This window comes from Carlito syrichta, unplaced genomic scaffold (genome assembly GCF_000164805.1).
Source record: "Carlito syrichta isolate Samal-C Ts95f unplaced genomic scaffold, Tarsius_syrichta-2.0.1 Scaffold313184, whole genome shotgun sequence".
Classification (NCBI taxonomy): Eukaryota; Metazoa; Chordata; class Mammalia; order Primates; family Tarsiidae; genus Carlito; species Carlito syrichta.
Window position 1 is genome coordinate 200,254 of NW_007257280.1, and position 19,104 is coordinate 219,357.

The following is a 19,104-nucleotide window of genomic DNA, read 5'->3' on the forward strand; positions in this document are numbered from 1 at the left end:
GGTTGAGGCTGCGGTGGCCGGGAGCAGCCACTGCATTCCAGTCTGGATGACAGAGTGAGACTCCAACTCAAAAAAAAAAAAAGAATATTAGCCAAGTGTGATGGAGCACACCTATAGTCCTAGTTACTTGGAAGGCTGAGGCAGAAGGATCACCTGAACCCAGCAGGTCAAGGCTGCGGTGGCCGTGAGCGTACCACTGCACTCCAGCCTGGGCGACAGTGACACTCCTACTCAAAAAGAGAAAAAAGAAATCTTGAATCCGAACAGGACATGGAATATTTACAAGAGCAATCATTTTTCTCAAAACAGCTTTAAGCAAACAAAAAAACCAAAGCAAACAAACGAAAAAAGAGCAGTCATGTGGGCAGGGGCTAGACCCAGAGCTGTGCAATAGAAATATAATACACGCCACATATGTAGTTTTAAATTTTGTAGTAGCTACATTTTTTTAAATTGGAGTCATACTCTGTCACCCAGCCTGGAGTGCAATGGCACGCTCATGGCCACCTCAGCCTTGGCCTGCTGGGTCAAGTGATCCTTCCACCTCAGCCTTCCAAGTAGCTGGAACTACAGGTGCATGTCACTTGGCTAATTTTTTTTATTTATTGTAGAGATGAGGTCTCACTATGTTGCCCAGGCTGGTCTAGAACATATGGGCTTAGGCAATTCTCTCGCCTCTCCCTCCCAAAGTGCTGGGATTATAGGTGTGAGCCCCTGCACCCAGCTAGTAGCTACATTTTTAAAACGTAAAATGAGGCCAGGTGCAGGGGCTCACACCTGTAATCCCAACACTTTGGGAGGCTGATGTGGGAGGATTGCTTGAGGCTAGGAGTTCAAGACAAACCTGGGCAACATAGTGAGACCCTGTCTCTACAAGAAATGAAATATAGCTGAGTATGGTGGTATGTGCCTATAGTCCAAGCTACTGGAGAGACAGAGGCAGGAGGCTTGCTTGATCCCAGGAGCTGTAATTGTGCCACTGCACTCCAGTCTGGGCAACAGAGTGAGACTCTGTCTCAAAATAATAATAATAATAATTCTGGCCAGCCATGTTGGCTCATGCCTGTACTCCCAGCAATCTGGGAGGCCGAGGCAGAAGGATTGTTTGAGCCCAGAAGTTCAAAACCAGCTTGGGCAGCATAGCAAGACCTTGTCTCTACAAAAAAAAAAAAAAAAAAAATCAAAAGTTTGGCTAGGCATGATGGTGCACGCCTGTAGTCCCAGCTATTTGAGAGGCTGAGGGGAGAGAATCGCCTGAGCCCAGGAGGTTGAGGTTTCAGTGAGTCATGATTGTACCAAAGCACTCTGGCCTGGGTGACACAGTGAGACACCCAACTCACACACAAAAAAATCAAACAAACAAAAATGAATTTGTCAATAGTTTTCAAAATGGAACTCCACCTCCCTCCCTTTTTGCCTTTTCAGACTACTCCCCTATACAATTGTTTTGCAGTGTGGCCTCATTTATTCTTTTGGGTGTCCTGCACCCTTTTGTTATGTGTAGAATAGGCTAACTTTCAAATCTGTAAACTGAATAGCCCCGTGTCTTGGACTATATCTTGGCTATCTTTCCTCACCATATAATCCTATTACTTTTCTAAGTTGGCTGATGTCAGCCTTCTTACAATATGTCCTTTTAATTTTGTTCATCAGAGATAAAAGGAAATATAAACAATCTATAATGTGGGAAGTCCATCAAATAGTGTCTTTAAAAGTGTTACTGTCTTTTACTTAATTTTTAAAATATCTTTTATTCCAGCCAGGCACAGTAGCTCACACCTGTAATCCCAGTACTTTGGGAGGTGGGGGCGGGAGGACTGCCTGAGCCCAGGGGTTCGAAACCAGCCTGGGCAACCTGGTGAGACCTTGTCTCTACAATAAGTCAAAAAATTAGCTGGGCATGGTGGCATGTGTCTGTATTTCCAGCTACTTGGAAGGCTGAGGCATGAGGCTGTAGTGACCATGTTTGTGCCACGGCACTCCAGCCTGGGTGATAGAGTGAGACCCTGACTGAAAAAAAAAAAAAAGAAAATATATATATATATATGTATAATATGAATATACATATATATTATATATAAAATAATCCAAAACGATTATTCTCTGTAGTTTTCTCCAATAGTACTTTGTTTTCTTTCCCTTTCTTACTCTAGAGATCCAGCAGTACTTTTTATATTCCATGTATAGTATATATACTGTGAGGTATTATTTTAGGTATCACTCAGTGGTCAAAAGCAATAGTTTTAAAGTTTACCTTTCTCTTTCTTCCAAAATATGCACCAAAAAATGTTAGTGGTACGGAAATTCCAAACCACATTGTAAGGATACCTATCAGAGTGCCAAAGGAGATAGCAGCAGATGAGCCTTTCACCCAAAGAATTAGATTCATAATGAAGAGGTCAGTAAAGACAATTCTGAGGGAGAAAAAAAAATCATTTAGAAAACATGGGAGACAGGGAGAGAATTATTAAAGGACATACAATTACAGCTAGCTAGGAGGGAAAAGTTCTATGTTCTATACCACTGTAGAATAACTATAGCTAACAATAATATATTATATAGTTACAAATAGCTAGAACAAGGATGATAAATATATAGGATAATGATATGCTAATTAGCCTAATCTGATCACCATACATTATACATATTGCAACATCACTATGTATCCTATAAATATACATGATTATTATGTCAATTTATTTTTTAATATTTTTAAATTTAAAAAACAATATACTTTCAGGAAAATGTTATAAACATACTTGATGTGAATGTCAGAATATTCTTTTGGTAGGAAGAATATAATAAATTACAAGGTTAAATCCTAGAAGAATATTAAATCACAAGGTGTAAACCCAGTCATTGAGCTGGGGCTTAAACTCAATACCATATAATAAGATAGTAGTTTATTATGTAATTTCCACATCCTACTCATCTTTGCTTCTTCAGAGTCTAGCAGAAAATAAATAAGGTGTAAAGTAATATGTCATGGAAAAACTCAATATGCAGTATAGTGAACACAATCAAGAAATAGTATATATGAAAAACAGATTTTTCAAGTCCTAAGCTAAAAAGAGCTGTAAGATGCCTCAAGTTAGACCGGTATTCACTTAAAACATAATTTTTTTGTTTTGTTTTGAGTAGAAGTCTCACTGTCACCCAGACTGGAGTGCAGTGGCATGCCCTCAGCCACCACAGCCTCGACCTGCTGGGCTCAGGTGATCCTTCTGCCTCAGCCTTCCAAGTAGCTGGAACCACAAGCATGCACCACCACACTCTGCTAATTTTTTTGATTTACTGTAGAGATGAGGTCTTGCCAAGTTGCCCAGGCTGGTCTCAAAACCCTGGACTCAGGCAATCCTCTTGCCTCTGCCTCCCAAAGTACTGGGATTACAGGGTGTGAACCACTGCACCTGGCCAGAATTTTAAGTTGATCACTAAAAATCAACACATCAACTGCTAAGTCTACTGGATACATCACCAGGCAAGCCCAGCTGTTGTGCCTCTCGTGTTCCAGACAAGTTTGATCAAAGCTACAGGTAGGTATGGGTCTGGGTATACATATGAGTGTTTTCAAAAGCCTAAAAGATGAGGGTGAAAAGGTTGACAGAGATTAGATTGTGGAAGGTTTCGAATGTCAGGTTAAGGAATGTAGATTTTCTCCTGTCAGCATCAGAAAGCAACTAAAGAGTTTTTACAATCAAAGCTGTGATACACATCGGTGCTTCTTGGCTGGCACACACACACAAAAAACCTATGATACATAGTCCAGTTTTTCAGGAACATGAATCTATAGCATTGCAGAGGACAGACCTAAGGGAGAAGATGATAGAGGAAAAAAGCCCAGATATACAGTGGTAAGGATCTGTATAATATGGTGATAGTTAAAATGCAAAGAGATGGATATAAAAGACATGGGATGCCGTTGCCAGAGACCATCACCACCATTGCCAGGCCATTGTGGCCAGTGCCTTGCTAAGCTATGGTGTGGCCATGTGCTCTTTGATCTATGGCTAGGCCATGTTTTCTTAAGCTTTGGCCCCCTCCCCTACCTTGGGGAGGTGAATCACCTCTTTCTCTCTCTAATTTACTTTCTAAATAAACTATATTTTCTAATCTAAAAGAAAGACATGGAAGAATCAAGAGACTTTTGGTTAAAGAGGGTAGATTTAACTCACAGATATAGCTCTGCTCTTTCCTCAAAACTCTGATCAAACTATAGTAAAGAAATGCTTAAAGGGCATAAATACACAAAAAGGAGGATACAGGAAAGAAGACATTAGCAACAAGTTTTGGAAACTAGATAGCTGGACAAATAGCAACTGAGCTAGTAGAAATGAGAAAACTGCATGTCAAATCATCAGTAGGGAAAGCTAAGAGACAAGTCAATTTATACCCCAGAACTCCAAAAAGGCTCAGGAACATGTAGGAGGACTGGTTGAAAATCAGCCCGAGAATCTGACTTGCAGATTCCCGCCCCTACTTTGCAATAATACTTCCCTTTCCCGACCCCAACAGAAGAATGGAGGTCTATACTCTTGGGGAAGATCCTTGAAGCTCATAGGAAAACTTTTAAAAGGAAAATCTATCCTTGACATCCTCAGAGAGAATTAGAGGAGATATTGCAACCATAAAACAACAAGAAGAAATTTTAAGGACTATTGAGAAAATAAAAGAGCTCTCGGGAATTAAAAACATGACAAGAGGAATTAAAACCTCAATAAAAGGGTTGGAAGATAGAGTCGATAAAATGTCTTAGAACACAGCATTAAAAAAAAATTTAAAAACAAAGAAATGGAAAACAGGCCAGAAATTATAGGAAAATTAAATCAGCAACTCAGACATCTGAAAAATAGGAGTTATGGGGAAAGGCAGAGTTCCTTATTAATGTCTTTAGTGATATTAAGAACTTTGCTCAAGGTCGAACAACTAAAAAGAGGCAGAGCTGGGATTCTAACTCAGATGTGTTCGATTTTTTTAAGAGCAAGCCTTTCCCATTCTACTATGCTATGATAAAGCCTCTATGCTGAGACAATTACTCTTGAACCCACCTCACCAATCCCTTCTATTTTCTCCTTTCCTGGACATTTTTTCAGAGACCAGAGAGAGGGACTGTATTAATAGCCACTCCATGACAACACCAGGTCAGGCTTTGAGGTCTACTGTTCAGGGAAGTTTTGGTTAAGCTCTTTAGTTGTAAGTTCTCTCAAGGTCCATTCCAGGTCTAGGACTCTGATGCTGCCTTCATATTTGCTATCTCTTCTCGGTTTCTTATTTAGGATTATTGTTTAGGCTGCTTTCTCATCTCTCATTATAAGTGATTTACTATTTCTACTTCACCTTTCACCCTTGTGTTTATGATCTCTTCTGTCTATTAACAACTTTTTGAGGTTAGGTATGGTGGCTCATGCCTATAATTCCAGTACTTTGAGAGGTCAAAGTGGGAGGATAGCTTTAGGCCAGGAGTTCGAGCCTGGGGGCAACACAGTGAGACCTCGTCTCTACAAAACATAAAAAAAAATAGCCATGTATGGTTGTGTGTGCCTCTAGTCCCAGCTATTTGGAAAGCTGAGGAAGAAGGACTTCTTCAACCCAGAAGGTCAGGGTTGCACACGCCAATCTGGGTGACAAAGAGAAACTCTGTCTCAAAAAAGACAAAACAAAACAAAATTTAAAAACACCTTTTTTGTAGGTATATCTATTCTTCTCTTTAAAGGCTCATACTTTGCTCCTGCTAGAGATGTGGCTTCAAGTCCTTTCAAACAACAACAAATACAACAAACCCTCCACCTTGTCTCATAAGTTTCTGGCATCTTAATAAGGAAGCCTGGTTTTCCATGATTTAACCACACTTCTCAAAATGTTTTCAATACCTTTCTGCTCTAATGAATTTGTTTAGCCACGATATTCAACTGCCAAATTTCCTAGCTTTTAAGAGATTCATTTCGGCTGTTATCATTCCTTGGCCAGAAAAATTACTTCTCACTTGACAAATCATAACCTCCCTTCTTATACATAAACTCAATTAACCCGTCTCAACAATTTCCCTTTTGAAAGTACACACTAGAATGTTAATGTGTGTTTAACAAATCTGTAACTGTCCTTCAACTTCATGTTTTTACATTCTAAATATTTCTTCCTATGTAATCTCTAATTCCTTCTAGACCTCTTCATGGAATCTTAAATAGCAAAACTAAAAGGAAACTTAATAGGTCACCTGAGTCCATCTTCTACCTGAAACAGTTATTCACACATTCATCAAACATTTATTGAGTACCTATGTGTTAGGCCCTGGTGTTCAAAGATAAATAAAACAAAAATCTTTGTTCTCAAAAAGCTCAATCTAGTGGGAGACAGACATAAACAAATAAATTACAATACAACATAGGAAATGCTATAGCAGAATGACAAACACAGAGCAGTAAGAACCCAGAAGAAAAAAGTGACCAAAAAAAATGCTTTATAACTCACAAAACAATTTCACAATCCATTAGTTCATTTACTTCTCTAAATGACTCTGTGACATGGGCAATCAGAGAGGTTATAGGGGGCCAGGTGCTGTGGCTTATGCCTGTAATCCCAGCTTCGAGAGGCCAAGGTGGGAGAATTGCTTGAGCTCAGGAGTTCAAGACCAGCCTGTAAAACATAGTGAGACCTCATCTCACAAAAAAATCAAAAAAAATAACCAGGTGTGGTGGTGTGTGTCTGTAGTCCAAATACTCAGGAGGCTAAAGCAGAAGGATCACCTGAACCCAGGAAGTTGAGGCTGTGGTGAGCTGTGATCATCCACTGCACTCCATCATGGGTGACAGAGTGAGATTCAACTAAAAAAAGAAAAAAGGGTATAGAACTTATCCAAAGTCATTCATCTATTGTGCTGAAATTCAAACTTTCTTTTTCCAATTTTAAAGTTTGGGTGCATGCCCATCAAACTATGCTGCCTCTTTCCCTGCCTACTACTATTAGGGTTACATGGAGGAAAGGGGCATTGTTTAATAGCTTTTCTATCATCAAATTACTTTAGGGAACATATATGTTCAGTAGTCAAATCGCTGCTCCATCTAAATCCAAATCCATTTATATGTTGTGAGACACTGAAATTTTCTTTCAACCTACCCCATTTTGAGAAATAAGAATTCTAGTACCAGGTTGGGCATGGTGGCTCATGCCTATAATCCAGCACTTTGGGAGGCCGAGGTGAGAGGATTGTCTGAGCCCACGGGTTCGAGACCAGCCGGGAAAACTTGGTGAGACCTTGTCTCTACAATAAATCAAAAAAATTAGCCAGGCATAGTGGCACATCCCTGTAGTTCCAACTATTTGGAAGGCTGAAGCTGAAGGATCGCCTGAGTCCAGTAGGTTGAGGCTGCAGTGGCCATGAGTGTGCCACTGCACTCCAGCCTGGGCAACAGAGTGAGACTCTGACTCAAGAAAAAAAAAAAAAAAGAATTCTGATACCTTATGACTCTCTCCTATCTTCCTGAGACAGCTCATAAACCACTTAAGGAAATATATCCTTTATAGCATGCCTTGTTTATTGCTTTAAAATTGCATTCAGTTCTACTAACAGAACTAGAAAACTGAATCTGCTTTGGATTTCTAAATTATTCACATTATTCAATCATACAGTAAACATCTACTGAGCACTTCTTCCATGCATAAGGCACTGAGTTACACTGTGAAAAATACTGAGATAATAAGACATAGTACTCACTCTTATGAGTTTTTTTAAACATAAAATGATAGATAAGACATATTACAAAGAACTACAATCTAATGAAGACTGTGATAAGCATTATGATAATGGTAATAACAACTATAGAAGTTAAGAGCATGGAAGTGGTGGTATCTGAGCTGGAACTTAAAGAATGAATAAAAAATTCACATAGGGAAATTGAAGAGATTACAAATAGATGGAACTACATGAGCAAAGGCATGATGATAAAAGAAAACAGTAGCTAATAACCACAGCTACCATTTATTGAGCACTTATTCTGTACTAGGCACTGTTCTAAATGCTTTACATACACTATCCTACTTAAGCCTTATAGCAACTATATGAGGCAAATAATGTCATCATTTCCATACTGCAGATGAGGAAACCTAAGCTTAGAGAAGTTAAAGAACTTGCCCAAGGTCTCATGATTAGTATTATTTGTTTGAAACTCTTTTCCTGCCTATCTAATTTAAAAGACAACTGCACAATGAAATAATTATAAATCTGTGTTGAGGACATACAAAGTATAAAAATGCAATGTATATGACAATAACAGCACAAAGAAGGGGGAAGGAAAGAAACTATAAAGAAGCAAAGTTTTTGTATAACATTGAAATTTTCTTGGTATTAATCTGAACTAAGTTGTTATAAGTTAAGATATTAATTGTAATCCATAAAGCAACTACTAATAAAATAACTCAAAAAATAGTTTTAAACAATTATGAGAACAAAAATCGCACACTAGATATTATCTATTTAATACAGCGATGGAGTAAAGGAATAGAAAAGACATAAGATATATAAAAGGAAAACAGCAAAATGACAAACACAAATTCTTTTTTTTTCTTTTTTTTGAGTTGAAGTCTCACTGTGTCGTTCAGGCTGGAGTGCGGTGGCATGCTCACAGCTACTGCAGCCTCGACCTGCTGGGGTCAGGCAATTCTTTCACCTCAGCCTTCCAAGTGGTTGGAACTACAGGCATGCACCACCATGCCCAGATAATTTTTTTATTTATTGTAGAGGTGAGGTCTCACCAAAGTTGCCCAGGCTGGTCTCAAACCCATGGGCTCAGGCAATCCTCTCACTTCAGCCTCCAAAGTGCTGGGATTATAGGCATGAGCCACAGCTCCCAGTTCACAAATTCTATTTTATCAGTAATTACATTAACTATAAATGGAAGAAATATTCTAATTAAAAAGCAGAGATTGACAAAACGGACAAAAAAATCCAAATACATGATGTCTACAAGAGTCATAATTTTTGTTTGAAGATACAAACAGGTTGACAGTAAATGTACAAAATATGTGTGTGTAAGCAAACAGTAATGAAAAGACAGCTGTAGTGGCTACACTTCTGTCAGACAAAATAGACTTTAAGAAAAAAAGTGTTATGAGAGACAAAGAAAAACATTCTGTGACAATACAAGGGTCAATCCATCAAGAACAACTAACAACTATAAACATATATGAGCTGGGCTTGTTGACTCAGCCTGTAATCCCGCGCCCTGGGAGGCTAAGGTGAGTGGATTGCCTGAGCCCGTGGGTTCGAGACCCACCTGGACAACTTGGCAAGACCTCATCTCTACAATAAAGTAAAAAATTAGCCAGACGTGGTAGCACGCGCCTGTAATTCTGGCTACTTGGAAGGCTGAGGCGGAAGGATCGCCGGAACCCAGAAGGTGGAGGCTGCGATGGCCGGGAGCAGCCACTACACTCCAGTCTGGGCGACAGAGTGAGACTCCAACTCAAAAAAAAATATATATATATATGTACCTAAACACAGAGCCCCAAAATATATGAAGCAAAAACTGACAAAATTGTAGGAAGAAATGGATAATTCAACAATAATATTTAAAGACTTCAATATCCCACTTTAAATAATGGACAGGACAACTAGGCAAAAGATCAACAAGGGAATGAAAGGCTTTAATAGCACCATAAACCTACTAAACCTAACAGAGATCTACAGAACATCCTACCCAACAAGAGCAGAATAGACAGTCTTCTCAAGTGTTAGAACATTCTCCTACATATTAAACCATAAAACAAGTCTCAATAAATTGAAAAGAACTGAAATCATACAAAGGATAATGTCATTGGAAGAAATTAAAGAAGATCAAACAAATGGAAAGATATCCCTTGTTCTTTAATTAGACAACTTAATAACATAAAAATGGCAATATTCCCCAAATAGATCTACAGATTCCATTCAATTCTATTAAAATAAAGCTGGCTTTTTTGCTGTGTGTTTTTTTGAGACAGGATCTTGCTGTTTTTCCCACTGACCTTGAATTCCTGTGTTCAAGGGATTCTCCCTACTCAGCTTTCTGAGTAGCAGGGACTACAGCTGTGCCCTACCACACCCAACTTACAGCTGGCTTTCTGAAGAAATTTAAAAGCTCTACTTAAAAATCATATGAAAATACAAAGGTCAAGAATAGCTAAAACAATCTTTAAAAAGAACAAAGTTGGAAGACTCATACTTCTCTATTTGAAATTTTAATACAAAGCTATAGTATCAAGAATGTGTGGTACTGGCATAATTATGAATTTATATATGAGGATGGACTTAGAATAGATTGAGAATCTAGAAATAAACCCATAGATTTATGAGTATTTGATTTTTAACAAGGGAGTCAAGATAATTCAATAGGGAAAGAATAGTCTTTTCAGCAAATGATGTTGGCTGGGCACAGTGGCTCACACCTATAATTCTAGCACTTTGAAAGACAGAGAAAGAGGAATCACTTGAGGCCACGGTTAAAGACCAGCCTGGGCAACATAGTGAGATCCTGTCTTTAAAAAAAATTGGGGCTAGGCATGATGGCTCACACCTGTAATCCCAGCACTCTGGGACACTGAGGTGGAAAGATTGCTTGATCCCAGGAGTTCAGGATCACCTTAGGGAATATAGCAAGATCTCATCTCTACAAAAAAATCCAAAATTACCCAGGTGTGGTGGTGCACACCTGTAGTTCCAGCTACTCAGGAGGACTGTCTGAGCACAGGAGTTCAAGGCTGCAGTGAGCCATGATTGTGCCACTGCACTCTAACCTGATCAACAGAGTGAGACCCCAACTAAAAAAAAAAATGGTGTCAAGACAAACTGAATATCCACAAACAAAAGAATGAAGCTGGACACTCTTATGCCATATACAAAAATTAATTCAAAGCAGATCAAATATTTAAATTTAAGACATAAAATATCAAACTTACAAAAAAACATAAAACAACATTGTAGTAACCTTGAATTAGGCAATGGTTTCTTAAATGTGACACCTAAAACATAAGCAATGACAACAACAATAAAAGATAAATTGATGCCAGGTGTGGTAGTTCACGCCTGTAATCCCAGCACTTTGGGAAGCAGAGGCAAGAAGACTGCCTGAGCCCAGAGGTTCGAGACCAGCTTGGGCAACTTGGCAAGACCTCATCTCTACAATAAATCAAAAAATTAGTCAGGCATGGTGGTACATGCCTGTAGTTCCAGCTACTTGAAAAGTCAAGGCAGAAGGATCACCTGAGCCCAGCAGGTCAAGGTTGTGGTGGCCATGAGTGTGCCACTACACTCTAGCCTGGGTGACAGAGTGAGAGTCAGACTCATAAAAATTAAAATTAAAATTAAAAATTGAGCCGGGCTCAGTGGCTCCGCCTGTAATCCCACGCTTTGGGAGGCTGAGTTGAGTGAATCGCCTGAGCCCATGGGTTTGAGACCCGCTTGGGCAACTTGGCAAGACCTCATCTGTACAATAAATAAAAAAATTAGCCAGGCGTGGTAGCGTGTGCCTGTAGTTCCAGCTACTTGGAAGGCTGAGGTGGAAGGATCGCCGGAGCCCAGTAGGTCGAGGCTGCAGTGGCTGGGAGCGGCCACTGCACTCCAGTCTGGGCGACAGTGAGACTCCAACTCAAAAAAATTAAATTAAATTAAATTAAATTAAATTAAAAATTGAACTTTAACAAAATCTACGTTTTGTGCTTCAAAGACTACAATGAAGAAACTAAAAAAATCCACAGAATGGAAGAAAATATTTGCAAATCACTTGTCTGATAAGTATTTAGTATTTTATACTAGTATAAAAAAACCTCTGGGGCTTGGAGATCCAAGATGGCCACAACAGAGCAACAGACCAGTGTCTCTCTTGCTGAGCAAGGCAGAGAGTGGGGACTCAGCCACCAATAGATGGAGACATCTGAACACTTTTGGACAGGTGAAGCCCCCTGCACCCAGCAAAGTTCTCTTTGAACACATATAGACCAGAAAGCACGCAGACATGGGAATCCAGGTGCCCCATCCCCTGCTGTGCACCAGGCTCACACATAAACTGAAGCCCTAACAAGTGAAGGAGAGTGGTGAATGATTCTAAGATGCTTTGGGTTGGCTCACCCCCTTCCAGCTATTCATGGGTCATTGGTCCCATGCAGGAGGAGTCCTGGTCAGGTCACAGCAGCAGGCAACCAGAGCCCAAGTGGAATGGGGAGCAAAACCCATGCATCAGCCTCCAAGAGCATGGCTTCTGCCAGTGGAGCCCTGTGGCCAGCTTTCAGGCAGAGAAAGCCCACCTGCAGAGTGAACCCAGCTGGCAGCACTGCCAACATCTGGTAACCATCTTCCTAGCCAGATGAGAAAGAATCACCTCCAAGCCCTGCACGTCTACAGGGCAGATTCCCCCAACCCCATAGCAAGGAATTCACTCTTTTTCAAGAGCAGAGTGCAAAACTGAACAGGCAGGAAGCAACATGAGAGACATTCAAAGGCTTTCTCAGTGGGAAGGCTTCTGGGCTGAAAACTGCAGATAGGACAGGGGGACCATCCCCTCATTCACTCTCTGCAGAGGACTAGCAGCAGGGGCTGAAAAGTAACCTGACTAGATTAACAGTGGGACATAAAAATCTGAGAGAGCAGTCTGTCACAGGGTAGAGCAAGGAGCAGAAGCAAATTCCCCTCTCCGTCTCATTGAGTGACCTATATGGAACCGCAGAAAGGGTCCTAGAACAGAAAGTCATTGACTAGCTTCAGAGCAACAAAACCAAAGTGGAATTATAGGGAAGAGAGGCCGGACACAAATGAGGAAAAATCAGTGAAAAAAACATAGGCAACCCTCGAGAGTCCTAAGGAGACAGCACCTGAAAAAGCAGCTATCAGAGCACAAACAATGGAAACACCACAGAATGACTTGCCCTAGATGACAGTCACAGAAATCAGAGAGTAGAAGGCTAAAATTAACAGAGAGAACCAAGAGAAATTAGAAGTAAAACTCACTAAAGTCATACAGGAAGTAAAAGTGGAGTTGACCAATTTCAGAGAAGACTATTCTAAAATAATAGAAATGAAGGCTCCATCCTGGAAATCAGAAACAAAGTAAGAAGCAGAAAGAGCAGGATCAGCCAAGCAGAGGAAAGAATCTCAGGATCTGAAATATGGAATTAACCCAGTCTATTCAACATAGAAAAAGAAATCTTAAAGAAGAAGCAAGCCTCCAAGAGATATGAGACTATGTCAAGAAGCCAAATGTACACCTGATTGGTATCCCTGAAGCAGAAAGGCAAACTGAGAACACCATGGAACAAACATTCCATGATGTTATCCAAGAAAACTTCCCACATCTCTCTAGAAAGGCAATCATTCAGGTGCAAGAGATTCAGAGAACTCTCGTAAGGGATCACATGATAAGACCATCCCCAAGACACATAGTAATTTGCCTCCACAAAGTAAGCATGAAAGAAAAAGTTCTCAAGGCAGCAAGAGAGAAAGCTCTGACTACCTACCAGGTAAGACCCATCAGAACTGCTCCAGACCTATCCACAGAAACACTACAAGGCAGAAGGGACTGTAGTCCAATTTTTAACATTCTTTTTATTTTTTTGAGTTGGAGTCTCACTCTGTCACCCAGGCTGGAGTACAGTGACACTCTCACAGCCACCCCAGTATCGACCTGCCGGGATTCAGCAATCCTTCCACCTCAGCCTTCCAAATAGCCAGAATTACAGGTATGTGCTACCACATCTGGCTGACTTTTGATGTATTGTAGAGACAAGGTCACACCATGTTGCCAGGCTGATCTTGAACTGACGGACTCAGGCAATCCTTACCTTGGCCTCCCAAAGTGCTGGGATTACAGGCTTGAGTCACTGCGTCTGGCTTTAATGTTCTTAAAGATAAGCAATCCCAGTCAAGAATTTCCTACCCCTCCAAGCGAAGCTTCATAAGTGATAAATACTTAAAATCTTTCACAGATATCCAATTCCTAAGAGAATATGCCACCTCCAGACCAGGAGACACTTAGGAAGGTGAATATAGGAAAAGAAAAAAAGAACAATCATACCCATCATAAACATACAATCAAGCAGAGAGTAAACAGAAAATGAAAATACACACATATAAAAATACAAAAGTAAAAAAGGAAACAAGGTAATCCCATAAGAGCCCAATGATAGGAATAAACTCTCAGATTTCAATAACCAATTTCAAATGTATTGACTAAATGCACCACTGAAGAGACATAGAGTGGCAAACTGGATAAAGAAGCATGATCCAACAGTCTTTTGTCTCCAGGAAACTCATCACACAACAAGGGACATCCACAGACCCAAAGCTGGGGGCTGGAAAACAGTTTTTCAGGCAAATGGAAAAGAGAAGAGAGCAGACATAGCTATTCTAATGTCAGACAAAGACTTTAAACCATCAAAAGTTAAAAAGGGACACAGAAGGATACTGCATAATGATAGAAGACTCAATCCACCTATAAGAAATATCCATCTTAAACATATATGCACCCCACACAAGAGCACCAGGTTTTATAATAAAAAAAACAACAACTACTAAATAAACTAAGAGAGAACTTTTTGACTGTCACACAATCACAGTTGGAGGCATAAATAACCACACTAACAGCTCTAGATAGATTATCAAGGCAAAAAACAAACAAGGAAATCTGTAACCTTAACTCAATGCTCAATTAAATTGATTTAGTAGACATCTACAGAGTGTAGATTCTATTCATCAGCACATGGAACATACTCCAAGATTGATTACATTCTCAGACATAAGTAAAGTGTGAACAAATTTCCAAAGATCAAAATAATATCATGCATCTTCTCAGATCACAGTGGAATAAAAATAAATACTGCCACCATCAAGATCTTCCCCAAGCACACAAAGACATGGGCAAAAAACAACATGCTCCTGAAAGATACAGAAATCAAGACAGAAATAAAAAGATTGCTGGAAACAAAAACACATCTTATCAAAATCTCTGGGGTACCATGAAAACAGTGTCAAGAGGAAAATTCATAGCATTGTATGCACACATCAGAAAAACAGAAAGATCACAAGTAAACAGCCTAACAGAACATCATAAAGGAGCTGGAAAGGCAAGATCATCTAAATCCTAACTTCAGCAGAAGAATCACAATTGCAGGATATAGAAGACAAAAATATCATAGAAAGGATCAACAACACAAAAAGCCGGCTCTTTGACAGGATAAATAAGATTGACAAACGCCTGGCCTGATTGACTAAAGAAGAGAGAGAGAAAGTCCAAATAAACACAGTTAGAAACGCAAAAGGTAAAGTCACAACTGACCCTGAAGAAATTCATAAGATTATCAGAGATTACTATGAACACCTGTATGCAAATAAACTAGAAAACCTAAAAGAAATGGAGGACTTTCTGACATCACACAACCTCCCAAGGTTGAAGCAAGAAGAAATTGAAACTCTAAGCAGACCAGTAACAATCCAGGAAATCAACTCAGTCATAAGAAATCTCCCCACCAAAAAAAGCCTCGGATTTATGGCTTCCCAGCTGAATTCTACAAGACACACAAGTAGGAGCTGATATCAATCTTACTGAAAGTATTCCAAGCAATCAAGAATGATGGAACTCTCCCCAACTCATTTTATGAAGCTAATATCATACTGATGCCCAAACCTGGCAAAGACCCCTAACAAGCAAAGAGAGAACTATAGGCCAATCTTCCTCGATGAAAATAGATGCAGCCGGGCTCGGTGGCTCAGCCTGTAATCCTAGCACTTTGGGAGGCTGTGGCGAGTGGATTGCCTGAGCCCGCGGGTTGGAGACCCACCCGGGCAACTTGGCAAGACCTTGTCTCTACAATAAATCAAAAACTAGCCGGGTGTGGTAGCGCACGCCTGTAATTCAGGCTACTTGGAAGGCTGAGGCAGAAGGATTGTCGGAGCCCAGCAGCTCGAGGCTTGCGGTGCCTGGGAGCGTGCCACTGCACTCCAGTTTGGGCGACAGAGTGAGACTCCAACTAAAAAAAAAAAAAAAAAAAAAAAAAGAAAATAGATGCAAAAAAAAATCTCAACAAGATTCTAGCAAATCGGATCCAGCAATACATCTCAAGGATCAGCCGCCATGACCAGGTAGGCTTCATTCCTGGAATTCAGGGCTGGTTGACCATTCTCAAGACCATAAACATAATTCAGCACATTAACAGATGTAAAACCAAGAACCACATGATTGTATTATTAGATGCAGTAAAAACATTTGACAAAATTTAGCATCTCTCTCTTTTTTTTTTTTATAAAAACCCTTGAGCAAGTAGGCGTGGAAGGAACATTCCTCAAAACAGTAAGAGCCATCTATAATAAACCCATAGTCAACATTTTGCTCAATGAGCAGAAGCTAGAAGCATTCCCGCTGAGATCAGGAACAAGAGAAGAATATTCACTCTCACTTCTTCTGTTCAATATAGTGCTGGAAGTCCTAGCCAGAGCAATCAGGCAAGAGAAGGAAACCAGGGGTATCCAAATAGGAAGAGAGGAAGGTAAGCTTTCCCTCTTTGTGGACAATATGATTCTACACCTTGAAAACCCTAGGGAGGCCAGGTGCAGTGACTCACGCCTATAATCCCAGCACTTTGGAAGGCCAAGGTGAGAGGATTGCCTGAGCCTATGAGTTCGAGACCAGCCTGGGCAACTCGGCAAGACCTCATCTTTATAATAAATCAAGAAAAATTAACTGACATAATGGCACATGCCTGTAGTTCAAGCTTCTTAGAAGGCTGAGAAGGAAGGATTGCCTGAGCCCAGCAAGTCGAGGCTGTGGTGGCCGTAAGCGTGCCACTGCACTCCAAACTGGGTGACAAAGTGAGACTCTGACTCAAAAAAAAAAAAGTGGTCGGGTGCAGTGGCTCATGCCTATCATCCTAGCACTTTGGGAGGCTGAGGTGAGAGGATTGCCTGAGCCCACGGGTTCAAGACCAGCCTGGGCAGTGAGACCTCATCTCTACAATAAATCAAAAATTAGCCAGGCCTGGTGGTGTACGTCTGTAGTCCCAGCTACTTGGAAGGCTGAGGTGGAAGGATTGCTGGGGCCCAGCAGGTCGAGGCTGCGGTGTGGCCATGAGCGTACCACTGCACTCCAACCTGGGCAACAGAGTAAGACTCCAACACACACCAAAAAAAAAAAAAGAAAACCCTAGGGAGTCTGTCAAAAACCCCCCTGCACTGATAAATGACTTTGGTAAAGACTCAGGTTATAAAATCAACATGCAAAAGATAGTTGCATTTCTGTACACCAGCAACAAGCAGGCAGAGAGCCAAATAAAAAGCACAATCTCATTCACAATGGCCACCAAAAAAAATAAAATAAAATACCTTGGCATCAACTTAACAAGAGAAGTGAAAAACCTTTACAATGAGAATTACAAAACGCTGCTCAAAGAAGTCAAGGATGACAAACAAATAGAAATATAGGCCATACTCATGGGTTAGAAGAATCAATATTGTAAAGATATCCATTCCAAGTCAATCTACAGATTCAATGCAATACCCATCAAATTACCAACATCATTTTTCTCAGACCTGGAAAAGGCAATACAAAAATTCATATGGAAACAAAAAAAGAGCACAAATTGCCAAAACAATCCTCAGCAAAAGGAACAAACAGGAGGTATCAGACTTTAAACTTTACTACAAGGTTACAGTAACTAAAACAGCCTGGTATTGGTACAGGAATAGGCACATACACTAATAGAACAGTACAGAGATTCTGGAAGCAAAAATACTGTCTCTCAACAAACTCATCTTTGACACAGCCACCACCAACAATCACTGGGGAAAGGAGACTACATTTAGTAAATAGTGCTGGGAAAACTGGCTGACCACATGCAGAAGAATGAAACTGGACACGTACTTATCACCATATTCAACAATCAACTCATAATGAATCAAGGACCTAAATGTAAAACTTCAAACTATAAGAATGCAGCTCAGTGGCTTAGTCTGTAATTCCACCATTTTGGGAGGCTGAAGTGAGTGGATTGCCTGAGCCCGTGGGTTTGAGATCAGCCTGGGCAACTTGGTGAGATCTCGTCTCTACAATAAATAATAAAAAAAAATTAGCCAGGTGTGGTAGCGCACACCTGTAGTTCCAGCTACTTGGAAGGCCGAGGTGGAAGGATCACCAGAGTCCAGCAGGTCGACGTTGGGGTGGCCATGAGTGTGCCACTGCACTCCAGCCTGGGCGACAGAGTGAGACTCCAACTCAAAAAAAAAAAAAGGCAACCCCCTTCAGGTTCCCTCCCACTGTGGGATCTTTTCTTTTCTCTCAATAAATCCTGCTTTCGGGAAGAAAAAAAAAAGATCCTAGAAGAAAACATAGGAGACACCATTATGCACATCAGCATAGGCAACCAATTATTGACCAAGTCCCCAAAAGCGAATGCCATAAAAGCTAATACAAACAAGTGGGACCTCATCAAACTGAAAAGCTTTCGTACAGCAAAAGAAACCATCAAGAGAGTAAAGACACAACCAACAGAATAGGAAAAAATATTTGCAAATTATGCATCCAACAAAGGCCTAAAATCTAGGATCTACAAAGAACTCAAATGAAGTGAAAGGAAAAACACAAACAACCTCATTAAAAAGTGGACAAAGTACATGAACAGATACTTCTCAAAAGATGACATACAAGCATCCAACAGACACATGAAAAATTGCTCAGCCTCATTAATCATCAGAGAAATGCAAATCAAAATTACAATAAGATACCACCTAACTCCAGTAAAGATGGTTATCTTTAATAAATCAACAAACAATAGATGCTGATATGGTTGAGGAGAAAAGGGAATGCTTCTACACTGTGGTGGGAGTGCAAGTTAGTTCAACTGCTATGGCAAGTAATGTGGTGATTCCTAAAAGAACTAAAAATTGACCTTCCAGACAATCCAGCAGTCCCTCTCCTGGGAATATACTCAGAGGAACATAAATTGTTCTACAAAAAAGACATGCATGTTTACTGCCGCACTATTCACAATCGCAAAAACATGAAACCAACCCTACTGCCCATTAAAAGTAGACCGGAAGCCGGGCTCAGTGGCTCAGCCTGTAATCCCGCACCTTTGGGAGACTGAGGTGAGTGG

At 40.3% G+C, this 19,104-nt stretch overlaps 1 protein-coding gene across 1 annotated transcript in view; it reads right to left on the reverse strand.

Moving 5' to 3' along the window:
• The window catches only part of LOC103272741 (transmembrane 9 superfamily member 2-like), a 118,098-nt gene that overhangs the window by 19,454 nt on the left and 79,540 nt on the right, over positions 1-19,104 (reverse strand). Inside the window, exon 13 of the mRNA XM_021718655.1 lies at positions 2,255-2,414. Within this exon, the coding sequence (XP_021574330.1) occupies positions 2,255-2,414 (160 nt within the window). The remainder of the gene's footprint in view (positions 1-2,254; positions 2,415-19,104) is intronic.